General features: G+C 42.6%; 2 protein-coding genes and 1 non-coding gene across 5 annotated transcripts; all 3 read right to left on the reverse strand.

The window, feature by feature from the left end:
• Positions 1-212: 212 nt before the first annotated feature.
• Positions 213-2395, reverse strand: LOC103971405 (uncharacterized). Its single transcript, XM_009385419.3, has one exon. It carries the CDS (start codon positions 2365-2367, stop codon positions 418-420), a length of 1950 nt encoding a protein of 649 aa, XP_009383694.2. The 5' UTR covers positions 2368-2395; the 3' UTR covers positions 213-417.
• Positions 2396-4046: 1651 nt separating this feature from the next.
• On the reverse strand, positions 4047-4119 carry TRNAA-CGC (transfer RNA alanine (anticodon CGC)). Its single transcript has one exon. It is a non-coding gene; the product is annotated as a tRNA-Ala (tRNA).
• Positions 4120-6231: 2112 nt separating this feature from the next.
• On the reverse strand, positions 6232-8256 carry LOC103971404 (myb family transcription factor IPN2). 3 transcript variants are annotated; one of them, XM_065090072.1, is made up of 6 exons: positions 7869-8256; positions 7687-7763; positions 7534-7588; positions 7323-7389; positions 7183-7249; positions 6232-7105 (listed from the first exon to the last, which is right to left on the reverse strand). In XM_065090072.1, exons 1-6 carry the CDS (start codon positions 8032-8034, stop codon positions 6485-6487), a joined length of 1053 nt encoding a protein of 350 aa, XP_064946144.1. In that variant the 5' UTR covers positions 8035-8256; the 3' UTR covers positions 6232-6484. The 3 variants fall into 3 exon arrangements, with proteins under 3 accessions (XP_064946144.1, XP_064946145.1, XP_009383692.2); XM_065090073.1 differs by having other exon boundaries at positions 6232-7099; positions 7534-7591; XM_009385417.3 differs by having other exon boundaries at positions 7534-7591; positions 7869-8255.
• Positions 8257-12487: the final 4231 nt, after the last annotated feature.

Here is a 12487-nt window from a genome sequence, read left to right on the forward strand (position 1 = left end):
ATCTAGACGAAGGATGTGAAAAGAGGTGTGCAGATTCTCCAATGAACTAACAATGATTAATTCCAAAGTATAAGAACAGTTGAACCATCCATTCATATCATGTCGAAGCACAGAAAGGAAAAAGCTTCCGTCTTGCAAATCAAAACAGCTGTTCATATTGTTCTTCCTACATATCAAAACTAATGAAGTACAAACATTCATCAATCATATCGTTAAAACAAGATAACAAGTGGTTTCACCGATAGAAGATAAAATGTTTGACAACAGAGATTAGTAGGCAAAACAAATGGCAGCAAGAAAATGCTTGACATTGTTGAAGATTCAGCTAAAAGTTTTTTCCTCCATGACAAAGATATCGAGGAACAACAAAATACATTATTGTTTCCGATGTTAGATGCTAATCTGTAAAATCGGATGTTAACCGCTCTTGGTTGCATAGGCAAAAGAAATAGCAGCAATACAAGTAGCAACAGTAGGATACAGCCAAGTCCACACTCCTCCACCCTTCTTCTCGGCCACAGCAATGGCACCGCGCAAGACCTTGATCTCTCTGTCCATGTCCTCGGTCTTTGCCGCCTTGCTCTTGAGAGTCATCACGATGGCATCCAACTCCCTTTCACTGCCAATTTCCTGTCCAACACCATTCTCTTCACCTTCCCCCAAGCCATCCATAACATCTGCGTTATCCTTCAAGAGGAACAGGACCCTGTTAAAGTTTTCATCAGCAGTTCTGGCCTTTGCCTCCATTTCCTCGACCACATGTAATGTATTGTCCAGTTTCTCTTCCAGTGAAGCCTTTTCTTTATCCAATGAATCAAATTCCAGTTTCATATTCTTATTCTCCGCTATAAGGCAATTGAGTGATGCCTTAATTTCCGAGACCTCAACATGGGCATCATCCTTGCTCTTCTTTAGCTCCTCGATCTGCAGTCTTAGGCCATCCACTCCTGCCTTCTCGAGATCAAGGTCTCTCAAGGCTGATTCTTTCTCAGCTTGCAGCTGTAAATTGCACTCGGTGTTGGTCCTGCACAACTCTTGAAGCTCAGACACACTGGATAGAAGCTTCGCCACCTCCATCTGAAGATTAGCAATCTCCACCTTCTGCTCGGTTCTCAATCTGTGGATCTCATCCTTCTCCTCTTCAATCTTTTTCACCGTGTCCCTCAGACCATCAAGCTCCTTTACATGGTCCCTTTTTTGTGCCTCATTGTCAAGCTGCAGTCTTTCCTTCTCTTTCTCAAGAAAGCCAAGCTCTTTTGTTAACCTCTCTGTCTCCTTCCTTGCGGTAGCTTTCAACTTCTCCTCTTCGGCAAGCTTTACCTGGCTCAAATCTCTTTCCGAGATTGCTTGTTTCAGAGCCTTCTTGACATCATCCGTCTCTGCGGTGACGAAGTCCAAACGCTCATTGGTTCTCCTGAGAGCTTCCTCTGCCAAACTCAACTTCTCTTCCAATGCTATCCTTTGCTGCACGATGGCCCCGAGCTCAGAAACCCTCCCCCTCAGACCAGCAACCTCGGTCTCAAGAATAGTTTTTTCTTGCTCGAGCTCTTCCTTCTTGCAGTCAATGCTGTGAGCCCTTTCCTTAAGCCCAGCTATCTCCTTAACAAACTTTGTCTTGTCTTCCTCGAAGTCACGCTGCATGATCGCAATCTCCTCACTGAGAGCAATATTAGCTGCTTGAGAATTCTCCACCTTCTCCTGAGCCGTCTGAAGTGCCACTGACAGGACATCGAGATCCTTTTTGCACGCGTCCCTATCCTGGATTGCTTGCCGCAAATTTATCTCGATCTCACCCTTCTCGTCTCTAATCGACTGCAACTGGTCACTAGCGCTTCTCAGATATTCTTCCGTCGATTTAATCTTCTCCTCCAAGGTGGTGTTCTCATCTTCCAGCGATCGGACATAAGCCTTCCTCTGTTCGAGATCCGACTTCGTCCGATCGGCTTCCTCAACGACGGTGGCCACTCGCGCCTCAGCCTGACGTTTGTTTTCATCGAGATCCGCCACGGCGGAATCTCTCTCCAGCACAGCAACATCTAAAGCCTTCTTGAGGGCATCTTTCTCCTCGGAGACCGACTCCAACCGCTCCCGCGCAGTTACCAGAGCTGCCTCCGCCGCCGCCATCTCCGCGGCGACCTCGGAGAGGCGGGAGGCGACGACGAGGCCGGTGAAGCGACGCTCGAGGTCGGAGGAGAGGGAGCTGTCATGGGAGAGTTGGTGGAGGCTCGACCGGAGCGCGGTCACTTGCTCCCGCCGCTCCATCGTCTCCTTGAGGAGGAGCCGGTTCAGCTCCTTGAGGTTCTCCAACGTATCGGACGAGGGCTGTTTGGGCAGCGGCGCCGCCGCGGACGTCTTCTTCCTGGCCATCGTCCCAGATCGAAGGGCCGGAGGAGGCTTAGGGTTTGAGGAACGAAGGGGGCTGTTTTGGCCTTTATATGGCGTAAGAGGCCACGAAATGGGACGTTGGGAATCGGGGAGAGGAGGGTAGGTATTGATAGGATGGGCTGTCGTATGGGAAACAGGGAAATGGTTAATCACGAATCAAAGCCTTCCTTCGTTTTGCTGCGACCCATCGGACACGTGCGATGAGCCTTCTTCCATGGATCGTGTCCTGAACGAGGCGAGGCCGCTTAGAGAAAACGGATGGGGCTGTTTCGAAATTTGAATGCGCGGGCGGAAACGAGCGGTGGCGATCATGCTGGGACGATCGGACGAACAGGAGTAATTCATTGCTAATGTACGTATAAGAAGTGTCAAAAGAGAATTTTGCATTACCCCCTTTCCTAAATTCCCAGTGTAGTTTATTTTTGAGTAGATGATTTCCCCTCATAATTATTTTTACTTGGGTTTGTTTTTTGAGTTGATAAAATATTCTTTTGATCATTTGAATTAATGACATGATGTGATTATTATAGAATAAAATTAGTAATTTTTTTTATTAAATCGAACCTAGTCAAAATTTCTAAATTCCTAATTCAGCTTTTTTTATCTTCCTTATTTGTTATAATTTTCCTCCTAACTCTTTACCTCACCTGTTTTGTAGTGTTTGCTTCCTCTTTCTCCCTCCTCGTTATAGTGCCCTTTTGTTGTCTCATTCTCTTCTTATCTTAAAATACTTTTAAATATTATTAAAAGCCTAAAAAAAAATAAAAAAAAAATAAGTGAGCACTACATATTTTAGATGAAGCTACAGATTGATTTTAATAAAGATTTAATTAGATTTTTTTATGATTGTAAGAAAATTAAATGTTAAATTTGACATGTTGTTGGATATATTTTTGTGAACTCGTGCAGCAGTTCAGTTCTTTTTTAAGTGCAATGGGTGAACTTCGATTAAGCCATCTTAAGCTTTAATAATTATAATAGAACACGATCGTAACGTGTGTTTCGCTAATTTTATGATTAATTTAGGATAGTTAATTATCGAATTTGATATGTTTTTGGATAAGTTTTATGACCAAAGTGTATCTTAGTTTATCTTCAAGTGTAACGTGATCAACTTCAAACTTTCACAATTATACTAAAACATAATTTCTTTTTATAATATTTTTATAATTAATTGTTTAATTTGATAGATGACCGCCGCCGCGGAAGGGGAGGAGGTGGCTGACGGGACGCGGCGGAGCGGGTTTTTGAGGACGGAGTGGAGGGATGGGCGGCTGATCTTGACAGAGGTGCGGCTCGACCGGCCGCAGGTCTTCCACCCGTGCCGAGAAGAGGGACGGCTCCGGTTGCACTTGATCGGATCGGAGGGCACGGTCGGGGCGACGGCGACAGCGGAGGAGGAGAGGTTCCGGCGGTGTCAGAGAGCAGAGAGTGCAGATCTGGTGGGGATTCATCGATTCATGACGACGGCGTGAAGGCGTTTCGCCGATGATGATGATGCGTATTCCATGGCAGCTCGACAACTAATAAGAGGTATGCCAAGAAGCATTGGCGTACATATTGCTCCCGTTAAGGCTTATTAGCGTGGCATGATTTGCACACAAATCATTCACCAAAACACATATAATCGAAAAAACATTAAGATGTATAAAAACAAATTTTGGAGGTGCGGGGAATCGAACCCCGTGCCTCTCGCATGCGAAGCGAGCGCTCTACCATGTGAGCTACACCCCCGAAGACGTCTCTTTCTCATTCTTCATCAATTATAAAGGTATTAATAAAGAAATACGTATCCTTGGTTGCTCCCACTTTCCATATTACATTCCATATTCTGAAAAGATCACTGGCAATCTGCACGGTCGGGTGTCTGTCGAAGCCCATGGCACTCGCGTAACGATGAATCCTCTCCCCCTGCTCGAGAGCAAACGAGTGTTCGCACACCGGGAACACGCTCACGACCGTCACCCGGTTGAGCTTCACCTCAGAATCGTCTCGTCGCATATCCTCCAACAAACTCAGCGCGCGGCCGCCGAGCCCGTTCTGGCAGTCCCCAGAGATCATCGCGGTCCAAGCAATGATGTTCTCGTCCGGCATCTCGGCGAAGAGATTCTTGGCAGCTGCAAAGGCTCCGACCCTCGTGTAACCGGCGATCAACGCGTTCCAGGAGGAGGGAAGTCTCACGGTCATTGCATCGAACAAGCAGCGATGAGCATCCACTAGCTTGCATCGAACAAGCGATATGAATGAAGTTATTATTCATGTTTAAAAATTAGATGATTAAAAATTAAATAAAAAAAGTGTCATGATCTATTTTGTGATTATATTTTGTATCTTTTAAAGAAAAAAAAATCATAGGATAGTTGGTAATATATATATATAATAAAATATTTGTGTGGATTATTAGGAATGCCGAGATGAGTTATCAGAAAACCAAAAAATATCTATGGATAAATATTTATATGTAACTTCGATAGATATAAAACGAGGAACAATAATTCAAGATAATATTAAAAATTGGAGAAGAGATGGAGAATAATATAAAAATCATAAATAAGAAATTAAATAATAGCTCGTAATATCTGTTCTGTGCAGAAGAAGTCGAAGCTTCCTTTTACTTTGGGCGTCTCACTCCAGCTTTTCCAGGACTCGAAGCTGTTCCTCCTCCATCGAAGACTGCGACGGTGCAGTGTCCGAGGCAATTTCTTCTGCCCCTGCCCATGATTTCCATTGGGAACAAAAAGCCTTATATGCCTCCTCTTATGGCCTTGGCGGCCCCTCAGCTTTTGGCATTTGACATGCCAACCCCACCACCAATCTCTTGCCTCCTTCCGAAGCTCTCTCGCTCGCTTGCTTACAGAAGCTTCCTGGGTTGTCTTCTCTCTTCTCGCCCACCCCTCCTTTTGCCTTTATCCCTTTCTCCCTCCCTCCCTCCCTCCCTTTCTCTTTGAGTTGCAGATGTTTCTCCTACGAACTTGCACCGTCATTCAACTTCGTTGCCGAGACCAATAAAGGCAACTGCTCTCTCTTCTTCTCTCCGATGACCCATAATAATTAAGATGGCTTTGAGTTGTTTTAGGGGCTTTTACGTACATATTCTTTCTGTGGTTTCAAATAACATATTTGATCCTTCAAATTTTAATATTACATATATATATATATATATATATGATTATTTTAATAGATACCCATAAACAATTCTGCAGATGCTTTCATCAAAATGTTAATGAAAAAGAATAAAATACAATATAATATATATAATACGTTCGAAGAGTATTTTTTGAGCTCTGAAGATAAATGTACTAATATTTTAAATTATGTTAGCAAGTATTCTTCTAATGAAAAGAAAGAAAAGAAAGAAAAGAAAGGGAAGAAGAGGATACTAACTACACAGAGTGTCTGACCCAGCTCAAAAGAAACACCTTCCAATCACGACTCGGTCTCCTGCTTTACATTTGCCGATACCACCACTTTGTTGTGTAGGTGCGATGAAGAGATATCTTGTAGGTCTGCATGGTTTTCTGTACCGTGACCGCTCATGCCTGTTTCCGCAGGTTATGGCCTGCAGTGATAGAATAGCACTGCCAAAGTGCCGCAGCATCTCCTAGGCGGCACACTCCAAATTATATATCCGGCGAGAGGATGCTGGGAAGAAGAGCACTCCGAAATCCCAAGGACCAGAAGCTCTCGCGATTGCACTCGGTTCCCAACACCTATAATATTGTTGAAATGGGACACTGTTGCAGTCACTCTTTTTGTTCCTTCTCTTCTCTTTTGAAGCTTTGTTTCTTCTAAGAAATTAGCCCCTTGATTCCATAAATAGAAAACCTTGATGCATGAAAGCAAGCATGAGAGAAATAAGATCTATTCTGTATTGCATTGCATTGTCACAGTACACTTCCTTACAGGAGGAAGCATTCTATCTCACCCACAAGAAACAGAAAGATAATGACGGACATAAATGTCATAACAGTAGCTTTAACCATCATACAAGTACTCCACTTATAGCTAATCCAAGTTTAATGGTTAGGCAGACAACCCCATCTCGATCTCTTATTTAAAGGTGACATGGTTAATCTCTTGCAAGCGGTCATAGGAAACCTCAGCCATAAGACCGGTTGCTTGCTTGGGGCACTGCACCACCCGCCATCATGGCATTAATCCTTTCCATGGGAAGAGAAGCTCTTCTCGGAGATGGCCTGTCGAGCTTCAATGATCCTTCGTACTGCTTCTCCCCGGGCCTCTCCATCGAGAGCACAGGCTTTCCCTCGTAAACATTTGCCATCGGATCGGAGCTGATGGCCGCGTCGATCACCGATGGTACAATCTGAAGCTGCTCGCTCTTGCAGCATGGCTCTTCCTTGGGTCCAACGCACGCCGAGGTTGATCCAAGTTCCTGTAGACGCAGATCATCTGCCCAGATCATTCTCTTCTTCCCCAGAATGCTGTCGCTGATCGGATAAAACCCGTCGAGAGGCCCATCGACCTGTGATTGCAGATCGAGTTGGTCTCCACCACACAAGTGGAGATCTTGGAGCGAAGGGAAGCTCATGGGAGAACCCATTTCTTTGATGGCGCCCATATCGGCGACTCCTTGGTCCCCATGGCCTTTATAGCTTCCTGAAACCAAGCTTTCAGCTTCCAGTGTTTGGCATGCTCTCTCCAAGATACTCTGCATGTACTTCCCGTGCGCTTCGATCCTCAGCTGGAGGTGTTTCTGCACCTGTTCGAGTGTCAGTGTGAGAAGATGTGAGCTACGAGTGCGTGTTTGGTGTCTAAGAGGGTAAGACGGCTTCTTGCCTCTAACTGCTCATGCAGTCGCCTATGGACTTCCATCTGCATCCGAATTGCTTCAGCGTGCACGTTCCTGCTACCATAATTTCAGATCCACAACCAAAACCATCTGCGGATTAAGTTTCAAGAAGATGGTGGTGACTTACTCGTTCATGTGACGACCCATCATTGCCGATGAAGAGGCTGCGTTTCTTTGTAGCTCGAGGGAAGCAGCTGGCACCAAGGTTGAAGCACCAGAGAAGAAGCATGAGGCAGAAAGAAAGATGACGAAGAGATGCAAAGATACATAGCGTACATGCATACGGTTTGAGCATGAATGAGTCAGTAAAACTTGGGAAAACGAATGTTACTTCTCACCATTCTTAAAAGAATGATCATTGAGTTCCTTGTGAGGTTGCTTTCCCAGCCTGAACTTCTACAATTGCAAGCATCAACAGAAGATACATGAATGATGTTTGACAAGGAATTTGGACAAGGTCACGAAAAGGGATCAGCTTGAGGAAAACCTACCTGGAGATGGCTCTTGAGATGGTAGAGAGTAAGACCTTTGACACCCATAACTCTCATGATGGTTTTCGGTGTGGCCTCTACAAAACCAAACACAGTTCATATCATTCACATATGATGGGGAGAGAGAGAGAGAGAGAGAGAGAGAGAGAGAGAGAGAGAGAGAGAGAGAGATTTGTGTGTACTGTCAGGTCCTCCGAGTTGAGTAACGGCGTCGACGAAGCGATCATGGAGCTCCACAGTCCACCGAAGCCGGGGCTTGGGATCGGTGGTGAGGACAAGGCCAGAGTCCCCTTGGACGCACATACCCCGATCATGTGAGCTCACAGTTGCCTTCTTGGACGGGAACATTCTTTCTTCTCTCTCTCTCTCTCTCTCTCTAATTTTCTATCTCCCCTTCTGTGTAGAATTGGGCTAGATTCAAGAACAAAAGCGTGGCATATATGGAGGAATAGGGTTCCGTTCCTGGAGAGATGGCCTGAGACACTCCCCCCTCTCCTCTCTCACTCTCTCCTCAGAAGCCATGGCTTATTGTTATTCTACTCCCTGCACAAAAGCCACCGACTCCAAGCCTCCCTTTGCCAAAAGACGTGTGCTAGTGGGGGAGAGAGATAGAGAGAGAGAGAGAATGACTTAATTAGGTCATTATTCTTCTCGTCACCACGGAGCCTTTCTCAAAACAAGGAACAGTGCAATCATATATTGGCCCCTGGAATGCAGCCCTACTACTCCCTCACAATTATGCTTGAGATCAATCAATCTCTGTCCCCCCCTCCCCTTCCTTTCCTTCCGTACTAATTTAGATATCCCAAGCCATGCAAACATAATCAGAATATATTAACTCATGATTCACCCACCTCTCCACCTCGCAAAGAACAGGTTTTTGGGTTAATCGTAAGATCCAGAACCATCTTCAAACAATCTCCTCATCAACTTTATTGCTTCTACCGGTCCGAGAGTTAGTCAAACTTGTGCATGTTGTGTGCATAAAAAAAGGTTAAAATAGCCATATAATTGGTTAGAACACGATGCAAACATCCATGTCTACCACTTCCTTCCTACTTTACTCTCCAATATCTTTATCGGTCAAACCTTGCATTTCGTTCTGACTCTTCTCTCCAGCAAGCATGGATGCCATTCGTGTATGTAACTTCGTGGCTGCGTTGCATGCATCAAGAACAATCGAAGCAGGGAGTTTGAGCCGCCTCCCATGGTGTGTGTTGTTTGTAATTAGCCAGCATGATCATTGTGATTGCAAGCGATAGGATAGTTGAATAGCACATGAGACACAGAGAACAGCATCATTTCATGTATGGAGCTCTCCAGTGGATAGCCCATCGGTTGCTTAATTGGTGGAGCTGAAGATTTACTTGACATAGATGTGTGTCACCGAAGCATTCCATCACCCCAAATCCATGCAAAATTTAAGATGTCAAACCCACCAAGTTGCAATAAAAGGTAGTCAGGAGGAGTGAGGACAACAGAAGGTTACTTCTTCCTCTTCCATCATTCCCTTTCTTTATCTTGATCCTAAAACCCATGCCACTTAAGTACATACACCACAAGGGAATAGATGCTTTCTTCTTTGACAATTCAACAGAGATTCTTCAGCAATTCTTGCAATATCTCTTAAAGACGTATTCTTTTGGTATTTAAGCATCAAAATATTCATGTAAGTACTATCCCTCATAATCTGATGGCATCCAAAATTGTCAGTAGATTCAAACATTGTAAATTCAACTGTTTCCAAGGAACTTAAAATATGGAACTCAGAAACCCTAAATTTGAGTGGCAGAAGGCACAAAGATTGTGTTTCATTCTTGAAATACCAAGATTGTGACTTTGCTTGTGTCATATGGACATATACTTTTCCTGGGTATTCTAAAAAAATAAAGTGCTGTTCAAAGCTAAGATTCTCAGAGGACAGGATTTCTGCACTCACCATCCTCACTTTGGCATCAAACATGTCCACCGGTTACTATCTAATGAAAGATTTTATTTCTCATATTTTTGCGATTTGGATGAGAAGGAGAACAAGGTAAAACTGAACCAGTTAAGAGAACTTTCAACTCGATCGAACGAGTTGTCAAACTTGAGAACAAACCACTACTTTCGATTCATCGAAAACCCTAATCGGTTAGTTAGGTCGACTAAATTTCTTGATGAACATGTATAGTATTCATCATGCATTATTCCTCGATTTCAGCAAGAAATACATTAACCAAATCATGGTTTAGGAAAGCTACAAACTCTCTCTCTCTCTCTCTCTCTCTCTCTCTCTCTCTCTCTCTCTCTCTCTCTCTCTCTCTCTCAGTCCATCCAACACATTCGATCGGTCGACAAGGAAGCTTCGGCCTCTTTAGCAGCAAAAGATTCCTAATGAAATCCACGTGCAGTTGGAGCTGTCCCACTTAACCACATACTTTGCAAAGCAGTCTTTTAACCTTTAGTTCATCAAGCTCCAAATCATATCCACAAGCCATGTTAGCTTAGATCTCAAGCACACAGTTAGAGATGCTCTTTTGACTGATTCCTTGTCTAAGGAACCACTCTCTTTTTAGAAGCTTCACGCCATGACCTATACGTCTTCTAGGTAACCCTAGTTCTGTGTGAGGATATGTCTTCCCGGCAAACCCCTAGCTTGGTTAAGTAGTGAACTGATAAAAGCTATAACTCCATCTCCAAAATCACAATTTTGGTGTTCACAGTCTAAGCCACTGAAATATGGCTTTCTTAATTTTGGTGTTCACAGTCTAAACACATTCGATCGATGGAATGATATCTGTACCCCCCACCCCAAAAAAAAACAGTTGATAGAATAATTTTAGATGAGATCACCAAAAAATTACAAGCATAATATGAATCTAGCCAGTTATGAACTCCAACAATTCAAAAAGATTCAAAACACTCACTAATTAAATATTAATGAAACCATAGTTTCAAGAACAAGTATCTTCGGATTCCTAGAGCCAATGATCCCAGGAGAATAACAAACTCTAGTATGAAAAAGTCTCTCTCAAAATTAGAGTTATATTGTTCTATAAGTGTCGTATGTATAGAGGGAAAGTAAAATGTGATGAAATAATTTTTGGATGCTTCTAGGTTTCTTTTTAGGGTGTCTAGAGAGTGTGAGAGAAAAAGGTATGAATTTGGTGTAGGTAAAGAATTATCGAACCATGATAATCTTATGCCTTTTTTTTTTATATTTATTTATTTTCTTCCTTTCCAATAAAGAGATACCTCAAAACCTTCTTTTTACGATCATTGTATTTTTTTGATGATGAGAAATTTTCGGATATGATGCTTTTGTTGTCAGCTGAAATGTATGTATGAGCTATTAGCTAGCATGCTTCTTCTACCTGCATTTGGCCTCTAATCTCTCAATGATCGATCCTTCCTTCTGCCAACTCGATGGTTTCATGATCAGTGGCCGATGAGACCATCCTCACTGGTACCTACTCAAGATCATCTTCCACCAATTCACCTTGAACTGCCCATGGCCTTGCAGTCATCAAAGAAGTGTGAACATTCATAAAACCAGCAGCCAATGATCCCTTCGTCACGGTCAGACAAACTAGCAAACGCAGGAATAAACTAATCATTTTATTTTAACCTTTTTCCAAAGGCAATGCGAGCTTAATGATGATAATCCAATGGTCCAACTTCTTTTTTTTTTTTTGGTACTTTACCTTTCATCTTTGAATTTTCTATCCCTACTACATAAGCATTCTTTATAGGCAGCTAGCAGCTAAGCTATATGTAAAAAAAAGGAGACATCAAGTTCAGGTGACTCAGACTCAAGTGTTTGATCTACTTCTTGGGCACAAGACCTCACTTGCAGCAGCTTCTCCCTACCACCTTAGCACATTTGGTAGTGCTATGGTGCTATAGCTTTGCTTTTTTCGCTGTGGTAAAGTCTGTGTACTGATGGGCCTGCAAGCATAGTGAGGCCCAAATGCAATGTAGGTATGATCCATGTAAGTTGGATCACCATTTGGGATACTCCATTTGATCCTGTTACCTATGGATACATTTCATTTCAGAGCAAGCATCCCTTAATATGTATGCAATTAAATTCATTTCATTTGTGACCATAGCTCTGATGCCACTGCCAAGAAGAAAGAAAGAAAGAAAGTAAGAAAGTTTTCGAGTTTAAATTACTGATATAAGTAAATTTTTTACCTTTTGTCATCATACACTCTTAACTACTTGGCAGAGTATTAATTAGGTTTTATCACGATTTGAATTTGGATTAGGGTTCTAAGTAAGAAGAGAAAGTTCTCAATCAATTAGGATTTGTTCCAATAATAAATAAACCATGAGTCTCGTCGTAAGAGAAAACTATATAGATGAAGATAGGAGGTGAAATAGGAGTTCTCTAGTAAGAAAATATACGTCTCGTGTGAGCTTTGAGTTTAAGTCCAGGAAAAGTGATTCTTAATATTTGATTTTTATCATATAGTGAATCAACAGAGCAGCCAGCCATCACAGTAACCCAACCTTCTTCTAACTATTTCCTCAAGATTACAGAGTTCACATACTTCTCCAAAAACAATCATTATTTTGATTATTATTCTAATAATATTTATCTTGAAATATATTTTTGGCACAGCTATATATTTTGTGGGAAAGAGGAAGAATGTAAACCAAGAATATGTTTCATTAGCTATATATATATATATATATATATATATATATATATTCTCAGTTCCTTCTTTGATTTTTGACCATTGACCATCAATTCCTTTGATACCGAAAAAGCTAAATGATAGTGAAGCTTCTCCTCTCTTGATCCCTTGTCTTC

This window comes from Musa acuminata, chromosome BXJ1-11 (genome assembly GCF_036884655.1).
Source record: "Musa acuminata AAA Group cultivar baxijiao chromosome BXJ1-11, Cavendish_Baxijiao_AAA, whole genome shotgun sequence".
Lineage (NCBI taxonomy): Eukaryota > Viridiplantae > Streptophyta > Magnoliopsida > Zingiberales > Musaceae > Musa > Musa acuminata.